Consider the following 15,342-nt stretch of genomic DNA (forward strand, 5'->3'; position numbering starts at 1 on the left):
TAACTAAACTACAGAAAAATCATCAGAGAATCACCTGAAGTCTATCTGAACAGAAGTCCTCTAACTAACGATATACAGAAGAACGCACACAGGGACTGATAAAAGGGATGGAGATGCAGAATGGGATGGGCCCACACCCACATGCGGTGGTTAAAAATCAGGAGGGATATCTTGGCTGCAGAGGGATATCTTGAGGAGCAAGGGGTCTCAGCCCCACTCCAGGCTCCCCAGCTTAGTGCTCCAGGAAGAGAGGTTTCCATAACTTCTGGCTGTGAAAGCCAGTGGAGATTGTGGCTCAGTGAGACTGAGGGCTGCTGAAGGCCCAGGCATTGCTCTTAAAGGGTCCATGCACAAACTTACTCTCTGACTGATTCACTTGCTCTGAACTCAAGCACTGCAGCAACAGCTCAAAAGGCATGAGGGACAGACAGGGAGGAAGTGAATTCTCTGACTTCAAAGTGAGGGATGAAAGGGCAGTTTTCCTTCCAAACAGAAGAGCTGGCAGGTACCATTGCTTCTTTTTTGAGCCCTCACAATTCCCAAAGTCCATATGAAGGCTGTCGCCATATTTGAAACTCTGTCAACATGGTTAACACCGTTGGCTCTACCCTGGTGATTCCCCAAAGCCTTGTCCCACCCTACTTACAGGCCTATGGAAACCTCTTAGTGGCTTTTTCATATAAAAGGCCTGCCTTCGCTCATGCTAAAGACTTTCCTGAAAATCTCTAAAAGGTTCACAAGCCCCGAACAAGCAGCATCTGGCCTCCACATGCCCCATACCACTTGCTGAGCAGCCCCAAACCTGGCACTAATGGCAGCCAACCTCAGTTCACATTTGGCCTCTCCCAGGCACCTCCAAGCCCAGTGCAAGTGGAAACCATCTGCAGATCACTTTGTAGCTCATACCAAGTGGCCCAGGACAGGATACAGGCAGTGGCTGAACTTGGCCTGTAACAGAGCCCCTCCCAAGAAGCCCCAGAACTGACACACTTGGTGGCCAGCTTCAGAACACACCAGAGCACCACCCAGCTTTCTGTGCAGATGATACACCCAAAGGGCAGACTAAGAAGCACCAGAGCCCTGCTAAAATGAATCCTGCTCCAAAGGGTCAGCCCCTATACAACAGCTCCACTGCTGTAGTCATGGCTAGTCCTCACAACCAATCAGCCTGAGGGTCAATCTCTTCCACTGACATGGAAATAGCAACCAAGTGTCAACTACAACTGGAGGGTACACACAACCCACACAAGACATACACCTAAAACACCTGGCTCAGATGACCAGGGAGACTGTACCACTTGGTCCCACAGGACACCTACTACATAAGGCCACTCTACTAAACCAGGAGACACAATAGCCCTACGTAATATATAGAAACAAACACAGGGAGGCAACCAAAATGGGGACAAAAAGACATGTCCCAAATGAAAGAACAGAACAAAGCTCTAGAAAAAGAACTAAACAAAATGGAGACAAGCAATCTACCAGATGCAGAGTTCAAAATATTGGTTATAAGGATACTGAATGATCTCGGTGAGAACTTCAACAAAGAGATAGGAAACATAAAAATGGAGATAGAAAACATGAAAAAAAAACAGTCAGAAATGAAGACTACAATAACTGAAATAAAGAATACATTAGAGGGAATCAACAATAGATGAAGCAGAGGATCAAAACAGTAATTTGAGTGATGAGGTAGTAGAAAACACCCAATCAGAATGGCAAAATGAAATAAGAATCCAAAAAAATAAAGATAGTTTAGGTGGCCTCTAGGACATCAAGAGTACCAATGTTCACATCACAGGGGTACCAGGAGGAGATGAGAAAGAACAAAGAATTGAAAACTTGTTGGATGAAATAATGACAGAAAACTTCCCTAACCTGGCAAAGGAAGCAGACACATATGCCCAGGAAGCACAGAGAGTCCCAAACAAGATGAACCCAAAGAGGCCCACACCAAGACACATCATAATTAAAATTCCAAACGTTAAAGACTCAATGAGAATCTTTCACTTCATATCAAAAGACACACACAGACTGAAAGTAAAGTGGTATCCCCGCTCATGCTTATCAGTATCATAATAACCATTTAATGTACAGACCATCTATGATCTTAAGGAAACTTATGCTAATACACCATGTATCAAAGCAGCATAAGAAATACTCATTAAAAAATATGTTGGTAAATATTTTATGCAAAAAGGATTCAGAATTAATTAAAATTGGGAAAGAAGATTCTCAATGAAAATTAGAATATTGAAGTTCTGAGTATTCCTACCATTAAAAATCATACCTGTAAAACTACAATTAAAACAAAGTTTTCCAAACATATGTGAGCATTTTCTCCCATAGGTACCTATTAACAGCACATGAAATAATATTCCTCACAACAATGGCTTATGGTGTGCTATACTATGTCATGAATCATACTTTAGATTGTCAGTAAACTCTCAATAAATCCTATAAAAAAATAGGGTATTTTTTAAAGATAGCAATTATAAACGCTTATAAAAATATGTATAAATATAGGCAAGAACAAATGGAATTTTAAATCACATGTAACCCCATCTTATAGAAGTAACCATATTTAAGACTTCGTGTCATTTTTGTGTGCATTATGTTCATTTTTTAAAATAATTTTTAAAATAATACATGTTCTTTTCTATAGCCCCCTTTGTTATTATACATATTACAATCAAATTTCTAGGCTGTTAACTATTCTAAAACACAATGTTTAATGGCTTCATGATATTCTATTTACAAATGTACCATAATTTTTTAACAAATCTCATTAATAGGCATTTAAGTTGGTTTCAGTCTTTCACTATCATAAATTCTGTCATGGATACCCATATGGCTTTATTTTGGGTACATCTATAATTACTTTTTAAGGATAAGTTTCTACTCAAACAGAGTGGATCATAGAGTATGCAAAATTCTAGTGCTTCTGATCTGTAAAATGATCTCCAACCTCAGCTATATTCTCCAAGCAGCAGAACTGTGTTATGTTTGTATTTTACTATCAGCTCCCTTTCCAATTTTTTTGGGGGGAAAAAAAGGAGACAAAGGCATAGTTTTAAAAGAAGCAAGAGATAAGCAGTTAGTTACCCTCAAGGGAGCTCCTATTCGACTGTCAGCTGATTTCTCAACAGAAACTTTGCAGGCCAGAAAGGATTGGCAGGAAATAGTCAAAGTGATGAAAACTAAGGACCTAAAACCCATTAAAGATATCACTTAGAATCTAAAGACAGATAAAGAGTTTCCCAGAAAAGAAAAACCTAAAGGAGTTCATTATCACCAAACCAGTATTACAAGAAATGTTAAAGGGACTTCGCGAAGGAGAAGGAGAAAGAGAAGGAGCAGGAGCAGGAGCAGGAGCAGGAGCAGGAGGAGAAGGAGAAGAAGAAGAGACCAAAGATATGAAAAATAAAATGGCAATAACTAGATATCTATCAACAATTACTTTAAATGTAAATGGATTAAATGCTCCAATCAAAAGACATAGGGCGGCTGAATGGATAAGAAACCAAGGCCTTTATATATCCTGCCCACCAGACACTCACTTCAGGTCAAAAGATACACAGACTGAAAGGAAAGGGATGGAAAAACTTATTTTATAAAATGGAAACAAGCAACAACAAAAAAAGAAAAAGAAAAAAAAAAAAACAGGGGTAGCAATGCTTACACCAGACAAAATAGACTTTTAAACAAAGACTATAACAAGGGACAAAGAAGGACCCAGTAATCCCACTTCTGGGTATTTATCCAAAGAAATTCAAAACACAACTTTGAAGGGACATGGGCATCCATATGTTCATTGCAGCATTATTTACACTAGCCAAGATATGGAGGCAACGTGGGTGTCCACCATAGGAGGTATGGATAAAAAAGAGGTGGTACATATAGACAATGAAATATTACTCCGCCATAAAAAAGAATGAAATTTTGCCATCTGCAACAACATGGATGGACCTAGAGGGTACTATGCTGAGTGGAGTAAGTCAGACAGAGAAAGGTAATTGTCATATGATTTCACTTATATGTGGATTCTAGAGAGCAGGATAAATGAACAAACAAAACAGAAACAAGTTCATAGATACAGAGAGCATTTTGATGGTTGCCAGATTGGGAGATGGGATTGAGAGGATGGGTGAAGTGGGGGAGAGGATTAAGAGGTACAAATTCATAGTTACAGAATAGTCATGGGGATGTAGCATATAGCATGGGGAATATAATTGGTAGTATTGTGATCATTACGTATGGTGTCAGATGGGTACTGGGTGTATTGGGGTGATCACTTCATAAGTTATATAAATGCCTAATCAGTGTGTTGTACACCTGACACTAATATAATATTGTATGTCAACTATAATTAAAAAATAAAAAAATATTTGAAAAATAAAAGTTAAATAAAAAACAATTGCAAAACATTCTTAAGTAAATTAAAGAAGACCTACATAACTGAAAAGATGTACTATAGGAAAACTCAATGTTCTTAAGAAGTTAATTCTCCCCAAATCAATCTACAGAAATACAAAGTAATCCAAGACTTAATTCTAGTAACGCCTTAAATCAAAATTATAAATTGATTATAGAATATATATGAAAATGCAAAGGATCTAGAATATTCAGCCTATCTTGAAAAATAATACGAAAAAGGTAAAGATCTTATACTACCTGACTTCGACATTACTATAAATGTTAAGATAGTAGGGTATTGCATAAAGATAAATAGATACCTCCATGGAACCGAACAGATAGCCCAGAATTTGAACCACACTTATACCATTATTTCTTTCATTACAAAGGTGAAAAACAATCCAACAAGGAGTAGAAAGTCTTTAACTACATTCAGCAAATGGTGATGGAACACTGGATATCCATCTGGAAAAATATGAATCTTGACCCATAACTCACACCATATACACAAAAGTTAGTAAGTGCTGGATTATGTACCTAAAAGGAAAAGTAAAAAACTCAAAGCTTCTGGAAGATAAAAAGAAGAATAGTTTCATGAGTTAGGGATTGGCAAACGATTTTTACACAGCACATAGAAAAAAAAACCATAAGTGAAAAATATTGATAAATTTAATTTCATCAAAATTAAAACTGCTGCTTATCTAAATGCATTGTCAAGAAAATAAATAGGCAATCAGATGGGTACTAGACTTATCAGGGTGATCATTTCATAAGTTATATAAATGTCGAATCACTATGCTGTTCACCTGAAACTAATATAATACTGTATGTCAACTGAAGTTGAAAAATAAATACATAAATAAACAAACATACAAACAGGCAAGCCACTGACAGGGAAAAAATATTCACAAAGCATATATCTGACAAATGACTAATATCAAAGATGAACTTGTACAGCTCATTAATAAAAACAGAGACAACCTAATTTAAAAAAATTATTTTTGAACAGGCAATTCACAAAGGAAGATATACAAATGGCCAATGAACATATGAAAAGGTGCTTGACATTGTTAATCGTTAGGCAAATACAAAATAATATCATAAGGAGATGCCATTATAAACTCACCAGAATGACAAAAATTTAAGACATATTATCGAAATGTTGGAAAGTGTGTGGAACCACCAAAACTCTTAAACATATTTGGTGGGAGTTTAAAATGTACAACCTTTTCTTAAAATGATCTGGTATTATAAAACTAAACATATACCTACGCTGTGACCCATTTCCTCTTCTAGTTATTCATCCAAAAGAAATAAAAATACATGTCCACAAAAAGACTTATGTGAGAGTATGGTATATTCATAATACGGAATAACTCTCAGGGATAAACAAAAAGGAAAAAACTACTCAAACGTGCAACAACATGGATGAATATTTTTCAATGAAAAGTCTTTTATAAAAGAGTCTATTCTATATGATTTCAATTATATGAAGTTCTACAACAGACAAAGCTAATATGTAAAAGAAAAGAAAAGAACAATATTTGGTTCTGAAGGCTAAGGGGAGCTGGTATTGACTGGAAAGAAGCATGAGGGATAAGTGTGGGAACTCAGAGGTTAATGAATATAGTTAGTCCCTAACTCAAGTAGTTCATGGTATAGTAACTCTTCCAATATCACACAGCCAGTAATTAGACAACCCACGATATGAACACAAGTCCTATGTTTAATACCCTATAATGTAAAGCTACCACAATATCTATATTAAAGTCAGGCACAAATCAATACTTGATTAAACGCAGCAGCTTTCCTTGTCATTTTCCATTACCTCTATCTCTGACATATCAAGGGTCACACAATGACATGGGAAATTTAAAGGAGTTTAAGTGAAAAGTCCTGAGTTTAAGTAAGCAGCGAAAAATTGTGTTTTTTAGAGCCTAATGTTGGACCCACGTCCCACTTTCTAAACCAGAGCTGCTCCACTCTTACCTGCTTTGCATATTGAGCTAAATTTTGAAAAAAAGTGTTCTCTGCTAAAATCAAACAAACAAAAAGTGTGTCTTGAAAAATCCTAAGCAAAATAAAGAGCCCTTATGTTTTAAGATACTACAATTTTAAAGTATAATTTGGGGAATTTTGCCCAAAAAGAAATGTTCACGTACATTTCTGAGGTAATTACTTTCTTATATTCAGAAGCCAAACTCAAATTGTGGATCAGTCCTAGGAAATCTTTTGTGGGGTATATGAATCTTTGTGAGTAATTCATAAATGGATATAAAGACAGTCATTGCATATATGAAATGAATTCATTTCACTACTTAGTGAATACTGCCAGAATTAAACAGAAAGAAATTTACCAGTAATTATCTTCTTTTAGTTTTCTAAGATCCTTTATGATCAGATTAGTTTATAATAAAAGAGTAGTTAACATTCACCTGTCTGTCATCAACAAAAGCAGTAGTTTTATAAAAAGTTATTTCAATAAAGAAAATACTTAACGACTGTACATCAGTATCTGATTGAGTATCTATATTAATGATTGTGGTAGATAGCTAAGGTCCACAGTAAGTATTCTGGTAAAAAATATTAAAGATACACATCTATGACTCAAAAGTAATTCTGATTAGAAATATAAAGAGATAGTTGTTAAGGTAGCCTTGTATGTTTACAACATATTATTTTTATGATTATATATATTTAACAAGGCTTTTATATGTACATAAATACACTCATGTTTGCATGCACGTGTGTGTGTATCAGACTACTAGGTGGCTTTATATATCAGAATACAGACTTTTCATGAAATATTTTCCTATCCTGGTACCGTATAATGATTGCTGTGCTCCTACCAACTTCGAACAATGCACACCGTGAGGACCGCACTCTCAGAGCTATGACACATAAGCATGCTGCTCTTTCTTTGTCAAAGTAGCCATTAATGCGCCATGATCATAACAGGTGTCAGTGCCAAAAATCCTCAACACAGTTAATGGCTTCATTATAAACCAAAGCAATAGTAAATGCCATGTAAATAACAATGACTAAATACCTCTGACCAAAAACACTACCAGACTAAATAATTAAACAATTATTTTGCAAATTCAAATTGTATTTAAAATAATATTAATTTTCTAGAACTGTGGGAATGCTTTGGTAGAAAAGATCCATTTACACTAGGTGATTTCAAGCTTTATATTTCATTTTTATAATCAGAGTGGTCCTGTAATTTACTGTGAAATAAACACTTTTGAGAAAGAAAAGTGGTATTAATAATAGTGGAGGACAGCAGGCAAACCAGATCATATGACTAACTTATTGTAAGTAAAAACACCAACAAATCCAAATATTCTTTGGTCTACAAAGGTTTTTAAATCTTACTTTTAATATGAAAGTCTGTATATCTCATTATATGTATACGGAAAGGACAGAAAGACTGTCTTTAATATTTATTCTGAATAAACCCAGTCCTATTATGCCCCTGTGTGGCCAGACAGCAAATTCACTGTGACAAAGAAATAATTACATCTGGAGGAAAATACATATTTCTTCACCATACAGGAAAGACTACTAAAAACCAGTAAACAGAAAAATTTAGAGGCTATTAAGTACATTTTCCAGAAATTGTATCACAAAAGATAGTCATCATTTTGAATATTGTTCAAAGCAATTGATTACTTAGTGCAGTGAACTCTATTAAAAATATATCTTCTAGCATTCCAATATTTATGCTTACTTCCAAAGATAAGATTATAAAACTTAGATTTCATAATGAATTTAGTACTTGAGGGCTTTACTACTGACAACAAACCAATTATCTTTGTATCCTGATTAATTTAATTTGGGGAAAATGAGTTTACAGTAAAAAAAAAAAAAAGAAGAAAAGAAAAAGGCCTTGATAAGAATTTAAGTTAAAGTGGCATTTCATCAAAACCTATCAAGTGGATTTATATAGGATGCAGATACTGATTTTTTATTGCTGAACCTTCAGTCATTTCATTTTAGTTCCAAAAGAACAGAGGATATCCTGCCACCTCCTTTATGCACTAAAGTGGTACTCAAGAACCACAATGATAAAAGTAAGTTAAGAACTTTCAGTTTGAAACATAAGGGTCATGCTATATGTTTTCCAACAAAAAGTTAGTCTAAACTATTCTAATGATTTGCACTCACAAATAAATTTCAATTACTCATTAGATAATAAAATACTGTAACAAGCTATTAAGTTGGTGCAAAAATAATTGCGGTTTTTGCAATTATTTTTAACCTGTTAAACTGAAATTATTTTTGCACCAGCCTAATATTATATTAATCTCCAGTTTAGTGATTTATGATACATGAAGTTGGTATATTTAAAATCTTTGCTCCTTTGACAAGCTGAGCCTGGAAATATTTTTGGAGTAATTATGGGAGATAGTCATCTTTTAACCTTTTATAGCTAATATGTCTAGAAGTAAACTGCCCTATCATCTAACAACCTGATGAAAGTTGAGTTGCAGATTTAGGGATAAGATTAGTTACCTAGGAAAAGTCTCAAGAAAACTGCTTTTAATAATATATTGTCTATAATTTATGCATAGTACTGTTCTAGTAATTTATCCTAGAAAGCAATTCAGAATAAAATATAATCTAACTTTCCACATCTATGATATTTTCTATGAGTTCAAAGATTGTAATTAAGGTCACAGTACAAATACTGAATATTCCATTTCAACAACTTATTGTCCAAACAATTAAATGATTTCTATTCATGTAATAACAACCAAAACTGTTCTTTCCAGAAGTGATAGTTATATAATTGATGCCTCAAATCTCAAGAACACAATGTCTAGTCCATGAAGTTGAAAGGCCCATTATTAAGAAACATTTTTAAAGTTGTAAAACAACATCTTCTATCATACTCAGGTCATTTTTTTTCCATGATTTTTTTCTACAGGGATGATTTTTTTTAGTCTACATATTACTTTCCAATTCAATGCTAACTAAAACGTTGATGCTAGGTATTTGTATTTTTTAAAAGAACCTAAGCAGAATAATTTTAAAAGATCATTGCATCTGATCTGAACACAGTGACCAAACCATTAAAATATGTGGAAGGAGGCATTGATTATGAGTTCATATAAATTTATTTTCACTCTTCATACTTCTAAAGTAACTATTTATACACTGGTTTTGACTGATTTTATAAGTAAATCAAGTACTTGAATATGTATGAAGATCAATAGATCTATATGTGAAAAAATGTCATGTTTCTTGAAGAGTAAGAAGTTAAGAACATAGGGATCTTTTTCCCCTAAAACAGAATAAATTCTTTATTGATTAATTGGTAGTTTCAGATAATTTAGGTAAAAAATCAAAATAAATTAAATAAGACTGGTCTTAGAGAAGCATTAGAAACTTCACAATTTAACATTTAATTGCTACAGCATAAAACTCAAGATTTTTAATAATGAGAGCATTATAAACATGATAACAATAAAAGAAACTTAAAGGAAAGCAAATGTACAGTGATAAGTATGTACAAAATTCCCTCAAAAATAGATCTCATATTTTAAAACTAGTAACATTTACTTTAAAATGAATTCCATACCATGCTGTTAATAGCACAATTTCTAAAGTGAATATACAATCAGCCCTGATATTAATATTTTTAAACACATAAATTCTTGGCATTAAAAAAAAGAGAGATCAAACAAGGAAAAGATTTATAAAGGATGAGTACAAATCCTAAAACTCTGCTAGCTTCATTTCAGGTCAAGGAATTTTTAAGAAAACCATACTGCCTCTTTTATTTAAATATAACATGCAATACAGATTATTTTTATCATAAATTACACTAAGCAATGTATTACTAAATAAAGAAACCCAATATCTTAAAATAAAAAATATCCTATTATAGAATATCAGAGCATTTCATCTGTTATATATTTTACATTAGTCCAAACACAAAATATAAAAATATCAAATTAGTTAATTGAACAGAACTGCACTGAGGAAAGAAATGAAATTTTATAAAAAGCCTATAAGCTATTCCATATTCAATGGAAAGGTCATAGATGTACTTATCATCTATGGTATAAAACATTTTAAATACCTACACATTTTTAAAGCCTCCTTTACATTTGCTAAATTAAAGCGCATACTGTTAATAGGTATTTTTTAAATCTCTAAAATGGGCTATCTCACACTGTTAAGAGAGACCCTAAAAGGAAGAGATCAGCAAAACCATTCCAATATTCTATGCATTATTAGTTCTCTCTTAATTTCCAGATTTCAGGGCATTATCATGTTCACAGAATTTCTTTCTCAGTCTTTCTCCATATATATTTAGTTAAAATGAAATCTTTTCTATAGTAGGGATATAACATTAGAAATTCTCAGAAGGCAAACAACGTAAACAGAGGAAAACCTGGATGATAAAACTGCATTTTAGAAGCATTCTTTATTGTAAGCCAGAGAAACCATCTAAAACATATGTTCATAATTTAATAACGTTCACCACATACACACACACAAAAATCAGGTTGAAAAAGCAATAAGAATTTGTAACAAAGCATCCTTCTAAACTAGCTGATCTAATCCAAAACATTATTAGCAGTTCCATAATATAGCTTGTTTAAAAGTGATTCTTGATCTACCCTGCATAGAGAAATGTCTTTAGAAAACATCTTCCGCATGTTTTACAAAGAGCATGCATGACTGCTAATTCACATTTTCCAGCAAATCACATATGATTATATAGCCTCATCCCTATATATGCAATATAATCACTGCCATGACCACAAAGAAAAAAAAATCTATTAGGCATTTTAAGTTGATCCTTTTATTTATTAGAAAATGAAATCATAAAACAGCCTGTATGTTTCAGAGGTCAAGCTAGCTAAATTTAAGATGCTTTCTGTGCTTTGAAGTAAGCTTATTTTCCTTCTTAAAATCAATTACAAACACTACATAAAATTTTGTATTTATATAAAAATGTTATGTTTATAAAGACAGTACCCTTAAAATGCTAACATTTCAATACAAAACAATTTTTACAGACATGTAAGATTATCCTCAAAATATCAATACTAAAAGAAAATATAGTTTAGCCTTACTCACCTTGCATTGTTCAGCGTTTGTCCAAAAAGCTCATTTTGTAAAATATTTGGTGGGGATGAAAAAACCCCATGAAAATGAGATAAAACAGAATTGCAGACCTGGCGCAATGTCTCAAATTGCATTTTCTTTCTTTTTTTTTCTCCCTTCTATTTTTCCTTACCACCTGTCTTTAAAGTCATCTATTTGCAGACACCATCAAATAAAAACATGCCAATCAAGTTCCATATTTCTCCTGAGCTCTGTAAAAACTGTGCTTAAATGAGCAGAGGTTGATAGTTAATTGTACAGTCATTATTCTTCTAATTCAGTCGGAGAAGATTCAGTACCCGTGCGGCTTTAGGCTTTCTCCTGACTGTAGCAAGAATTCTAAACAGCAGTAAGCTTTTTGGGCATTCCCAGCTGAAGTGTGAAGCTGAGCTGCTTTCATGGACTCTACTCATATTTCTCTAAGCCTATTAAAAACACGCAATGAATATATGCTGTCGTCAGGAGTTTTAGCACATCTGGCTGCCAGCAGTAACATTTAAGAAGTAATAAAAATGAGGACAAGGTATCGTCTCAATGTTACTTCTGGATAAGAGGAAGAGAAATTATACATTTCCTAACCCTTTTCTCTTTCCCTGAAAAATAAATAACTCCAGCTACAGAGTATATAGGTCTCTTCAGTGTTCAAGGTACTGCATAGGACCAGAACACTCTAAAAATAAGTGGTATATTCTTCTTTTGATATCCTGAAGCAGTAAAAATATGACAGATAAAAGAGCTTTTATTGCCTGCATTTATAATGCCATACTTCTAAAGAAGCATTTTGAAAACATGTACTTCATTGTCTTAATTTCTTATTTAATTTTAAAAGTCTTCATTTATTTATTTTTTAAGAAAAATGCATGATGTTTAATCTGGTTCCTTTAAAAAGTCCATATATGGACTACATGATTATTGATGTAATTTTAGAAAAGAAAAATATCCTGTTGATTAAAATTCACTTGAACAGCACACATAAATCTGAACTTTTCCACAAATCAAAAAACACAACTAAGGCCAGAGAGACTTTATCTATCAACTATTGTTAATTTATTTCAATAATAGTGGTTACAGCACTTTTCAGAAAAGGGTATTTCCTGAAGGCTCCAATAGTCTTAGAGTAGCCCAGATCACCATCCATTCTCAATGAATAGTTCTGGTTTAGATAAAATCTTAGGTTTTTCTATATCCAGATACATCCATCTTACTACCAAAAGATGCTCTAAAAGTAGTGCAAACCAAATTTTAAAAACCAACTCACTTATAGAAATGAGTAATATATTTATTGATCTTTAATTGCTCCCAAACCATTACATTTCTTTAACAGATACATCCTTTTTAGCCCTTTTTTACCTCAACTTTTAGCCCTAATCCCCGCTATCTCCTTCCATACACATACCACTACTGAGAAAGAGGCACAGAAACATACTAAGAAGATTTTTTAAAAAACTGGCGAATTCTTTTTTAACATGAATAAACATGTCACAAGAGAGCAACACAAAAACATGTAATATAAATTTTTAAATGACAAAATAAATATTCATAATACAAACTTTGAAACAACTAATTTATTTATTTTATAAACTATGTTGAATTACAGGTTTGTCCTCGACTAAGAGTGCCCCTATTTTGCTTATTTAATTTAAGGTTTTTATAGGTGCACACTAATCTGTCTATGAAATATATATACACACATATATGTACACATATGTAATAATCATAAGGTACAGTTTGGTTTATAAAGTACTTCTAAATTTATTGTTTTAATATCCAGAAAACATTGTGAGTCAGTGGTCATGTTGCTACTGTTTTATAGATGGAAAGAAACTGAGGCTTTAAGGGATCAACGATCACACAGCATGTAAAAGATACAGTATTTGAGTGAAGGTCTTTGCTTTGGACTCCATTTCACATGCTCCTTCCCTATCATTCTATCTTCTCTATATGTGCACACATGAGCATGTGCAAGCACACACACACATACACACAGAAACGTACACATCTATTTGTGAACAGATCAGTCTCTACAGACGAATAGAAGAACTACTTGCCAGTGACCAATCAACGATATTTCAGTTAGAGCAAACATCTCAAAATTTTTTACTAACAAGAAATTTTAAATAGGTTTCTTCCATTTAACTCAAACAGAAGCAACCTCATGGCTTCAAATTTTTAAGCCTCTGATCATAAGTTGATTTTTCACATCTATGAAAGATAAATTTCTATAAGTGGAGACATATACATTTTTAAAATTCTTAATTTCAAAGCTCATATTACCTGTGATGAAAAAAATACATGTATGTATTTCCCCCTTGTGGGTAGATTCCATTTTTCTAAATAACCAAAAGCCTTTCTGAAGCAAGTCTATTAAATAACAAGGTGATTTTACAGCAAAACATTCTTTGTTGTTAAAAAAAAAAGTTTATTTTGTGTTTTAAAATACGATCTAAAGGTCTGGTCATGAGAATACTTTCAAAAATGGTCTAAGCAATGGGAACATCACTGGAATGAGCATTGAAAAGACTTTGTTGAAAGAGTAAACAATATAGCAACTGCCTTTTTCTCAGACCCTTAGTTTCCAGGTCTCACTATACAACACACACAACTGGTCAGCTTTCTCTTAGTTTCTTCAATGTCGCCCAAATGATTTATTCCATTTTCCCACCCCATTACCACCTTTCACCTGTTCCTCCTCATCCTTAAGGGCTCAAATATCACTTTCTTGAGAAGACTTTCTCTGGCTTAGATTAGGTCCCCCTTATGCACACTCCTTGTACTCTCTACTTGCTCTTTACAGCATCTGATAAAAGTATAACTACATATTTACTTGAAAAAAAAGTTTGTGTTTCACCCTCAGTTACATGACATTAAGGCTCATATATGGTTTATTCATCTAGAACAGTGCAGAGTAGGTGCTCAAGAAATATTTGTTGACTGGATGGGTGCTTAAATTTCATTGAAAAGTTAATTATTTTTAGTCACATCCCATAAGTAGGATAGGAAACCACTCAAGACTTAATTTGGTTCTTAGTTTCTGTGTTTGTTTTAACCTATCACATCATGTTAGAAGGTTCATAAATACAAGAGCGACCAATATTAACAATCAAAAACATTGTGCTTTGTGTGGACTTTTTAATTTATGAATATTATAAAAAGGTTTATAGCTAATATCTGCTTTAAACTTTCTATATACTGCAGGCTCACAAGTAACATAAATGCTGGAGGCTCTGTGAGGATGAAAGAACATGCACATAGAGACAAATGGCCTGGATTGAAGTACTGACTCCAACTCTAACTAGCCATAACACCTCAGGATGTTCACTTTACATATCTGTGCTATGGTTCCTTCAAATGAAAAACAAGCTGCATCACTTACCTCATAGGGTTATTATTGCATTAAAATATGTAATGTATATATATGCATTTTATAAACTCTAAAGTACATAATGTTTGGAAATAACCTTAATATGAACTATCTAAGGAATCAAATTATTAGGACCAGAATTCTAACAAATATTATCAGATATATTTTATTTATCATATTTAATCATGCAACAAATATTTATAGAATTTCTTTGTGTAAGGCTCTAATCACTCTCAGAACGTAAGGTCTCAAAGTAAAGTCAGCTTAATATTTATATTGAGTCCAGCGAAGCGACATTAATTCTCACAAATGGTTAGATGATGGCAATTGGTTTCTCTATGGTTCTATTAGAATCTTTAGCACCTCTCTGGAAATGGCAATACTAACAAGAATTCTCACAGAAGATGTGCTGTAAAATTTTTAGCAGCAAAAGCAAG

The 15,342-nt window shown here is 33.2% G+C and overlaps 1 protein-coding gene across 50 annotated transcripts in view; it reads right to left on the bottom strand.

The window, feature by feature from the left end:
* Positions 1-15,342, bottom strand: part of RIMS2 (regulating synaptic membrane exocytosis 2) — a 593,954-nt gene that overhangs the window by 361,253 nt on the left and 217,359 nt on the right. For 11 of the 50 annotated variants that reach the window (XM_081070138.1, XM_081070137.1, XM_081070123.1 and 8 more), the window contains exon 1: positions 11,518-13,324. The exons of the other annotated variants lie outside the window; for them this stretch is intronic. In XM_081070138.1, coding sequence (XP_080926264.1) covers positions 11,518-11,639 — 122 coding nt within the window. In that variant the 5' untranslated portion in view covers positions 11,640-13,324. Of the gene's footprint in view, positions 1-11,517; positions 13,325-15,342 lie in introns of those variants that run through there. 50 annotated transcript variants of the gene reach the window in all.

This window comes from Rhinolophus hipposideros (assembly GCF_964194185.1).
Source record: "Rhinolophus hipposideros genome assembly, chromosome: 13".
Lineage (NCBI taxonomy): Eukaryota > Metazoa > Chordata > Mammalia > Chiroptera > Rhinolophidae > Rhinolophus > Rhinolophus hipposideros.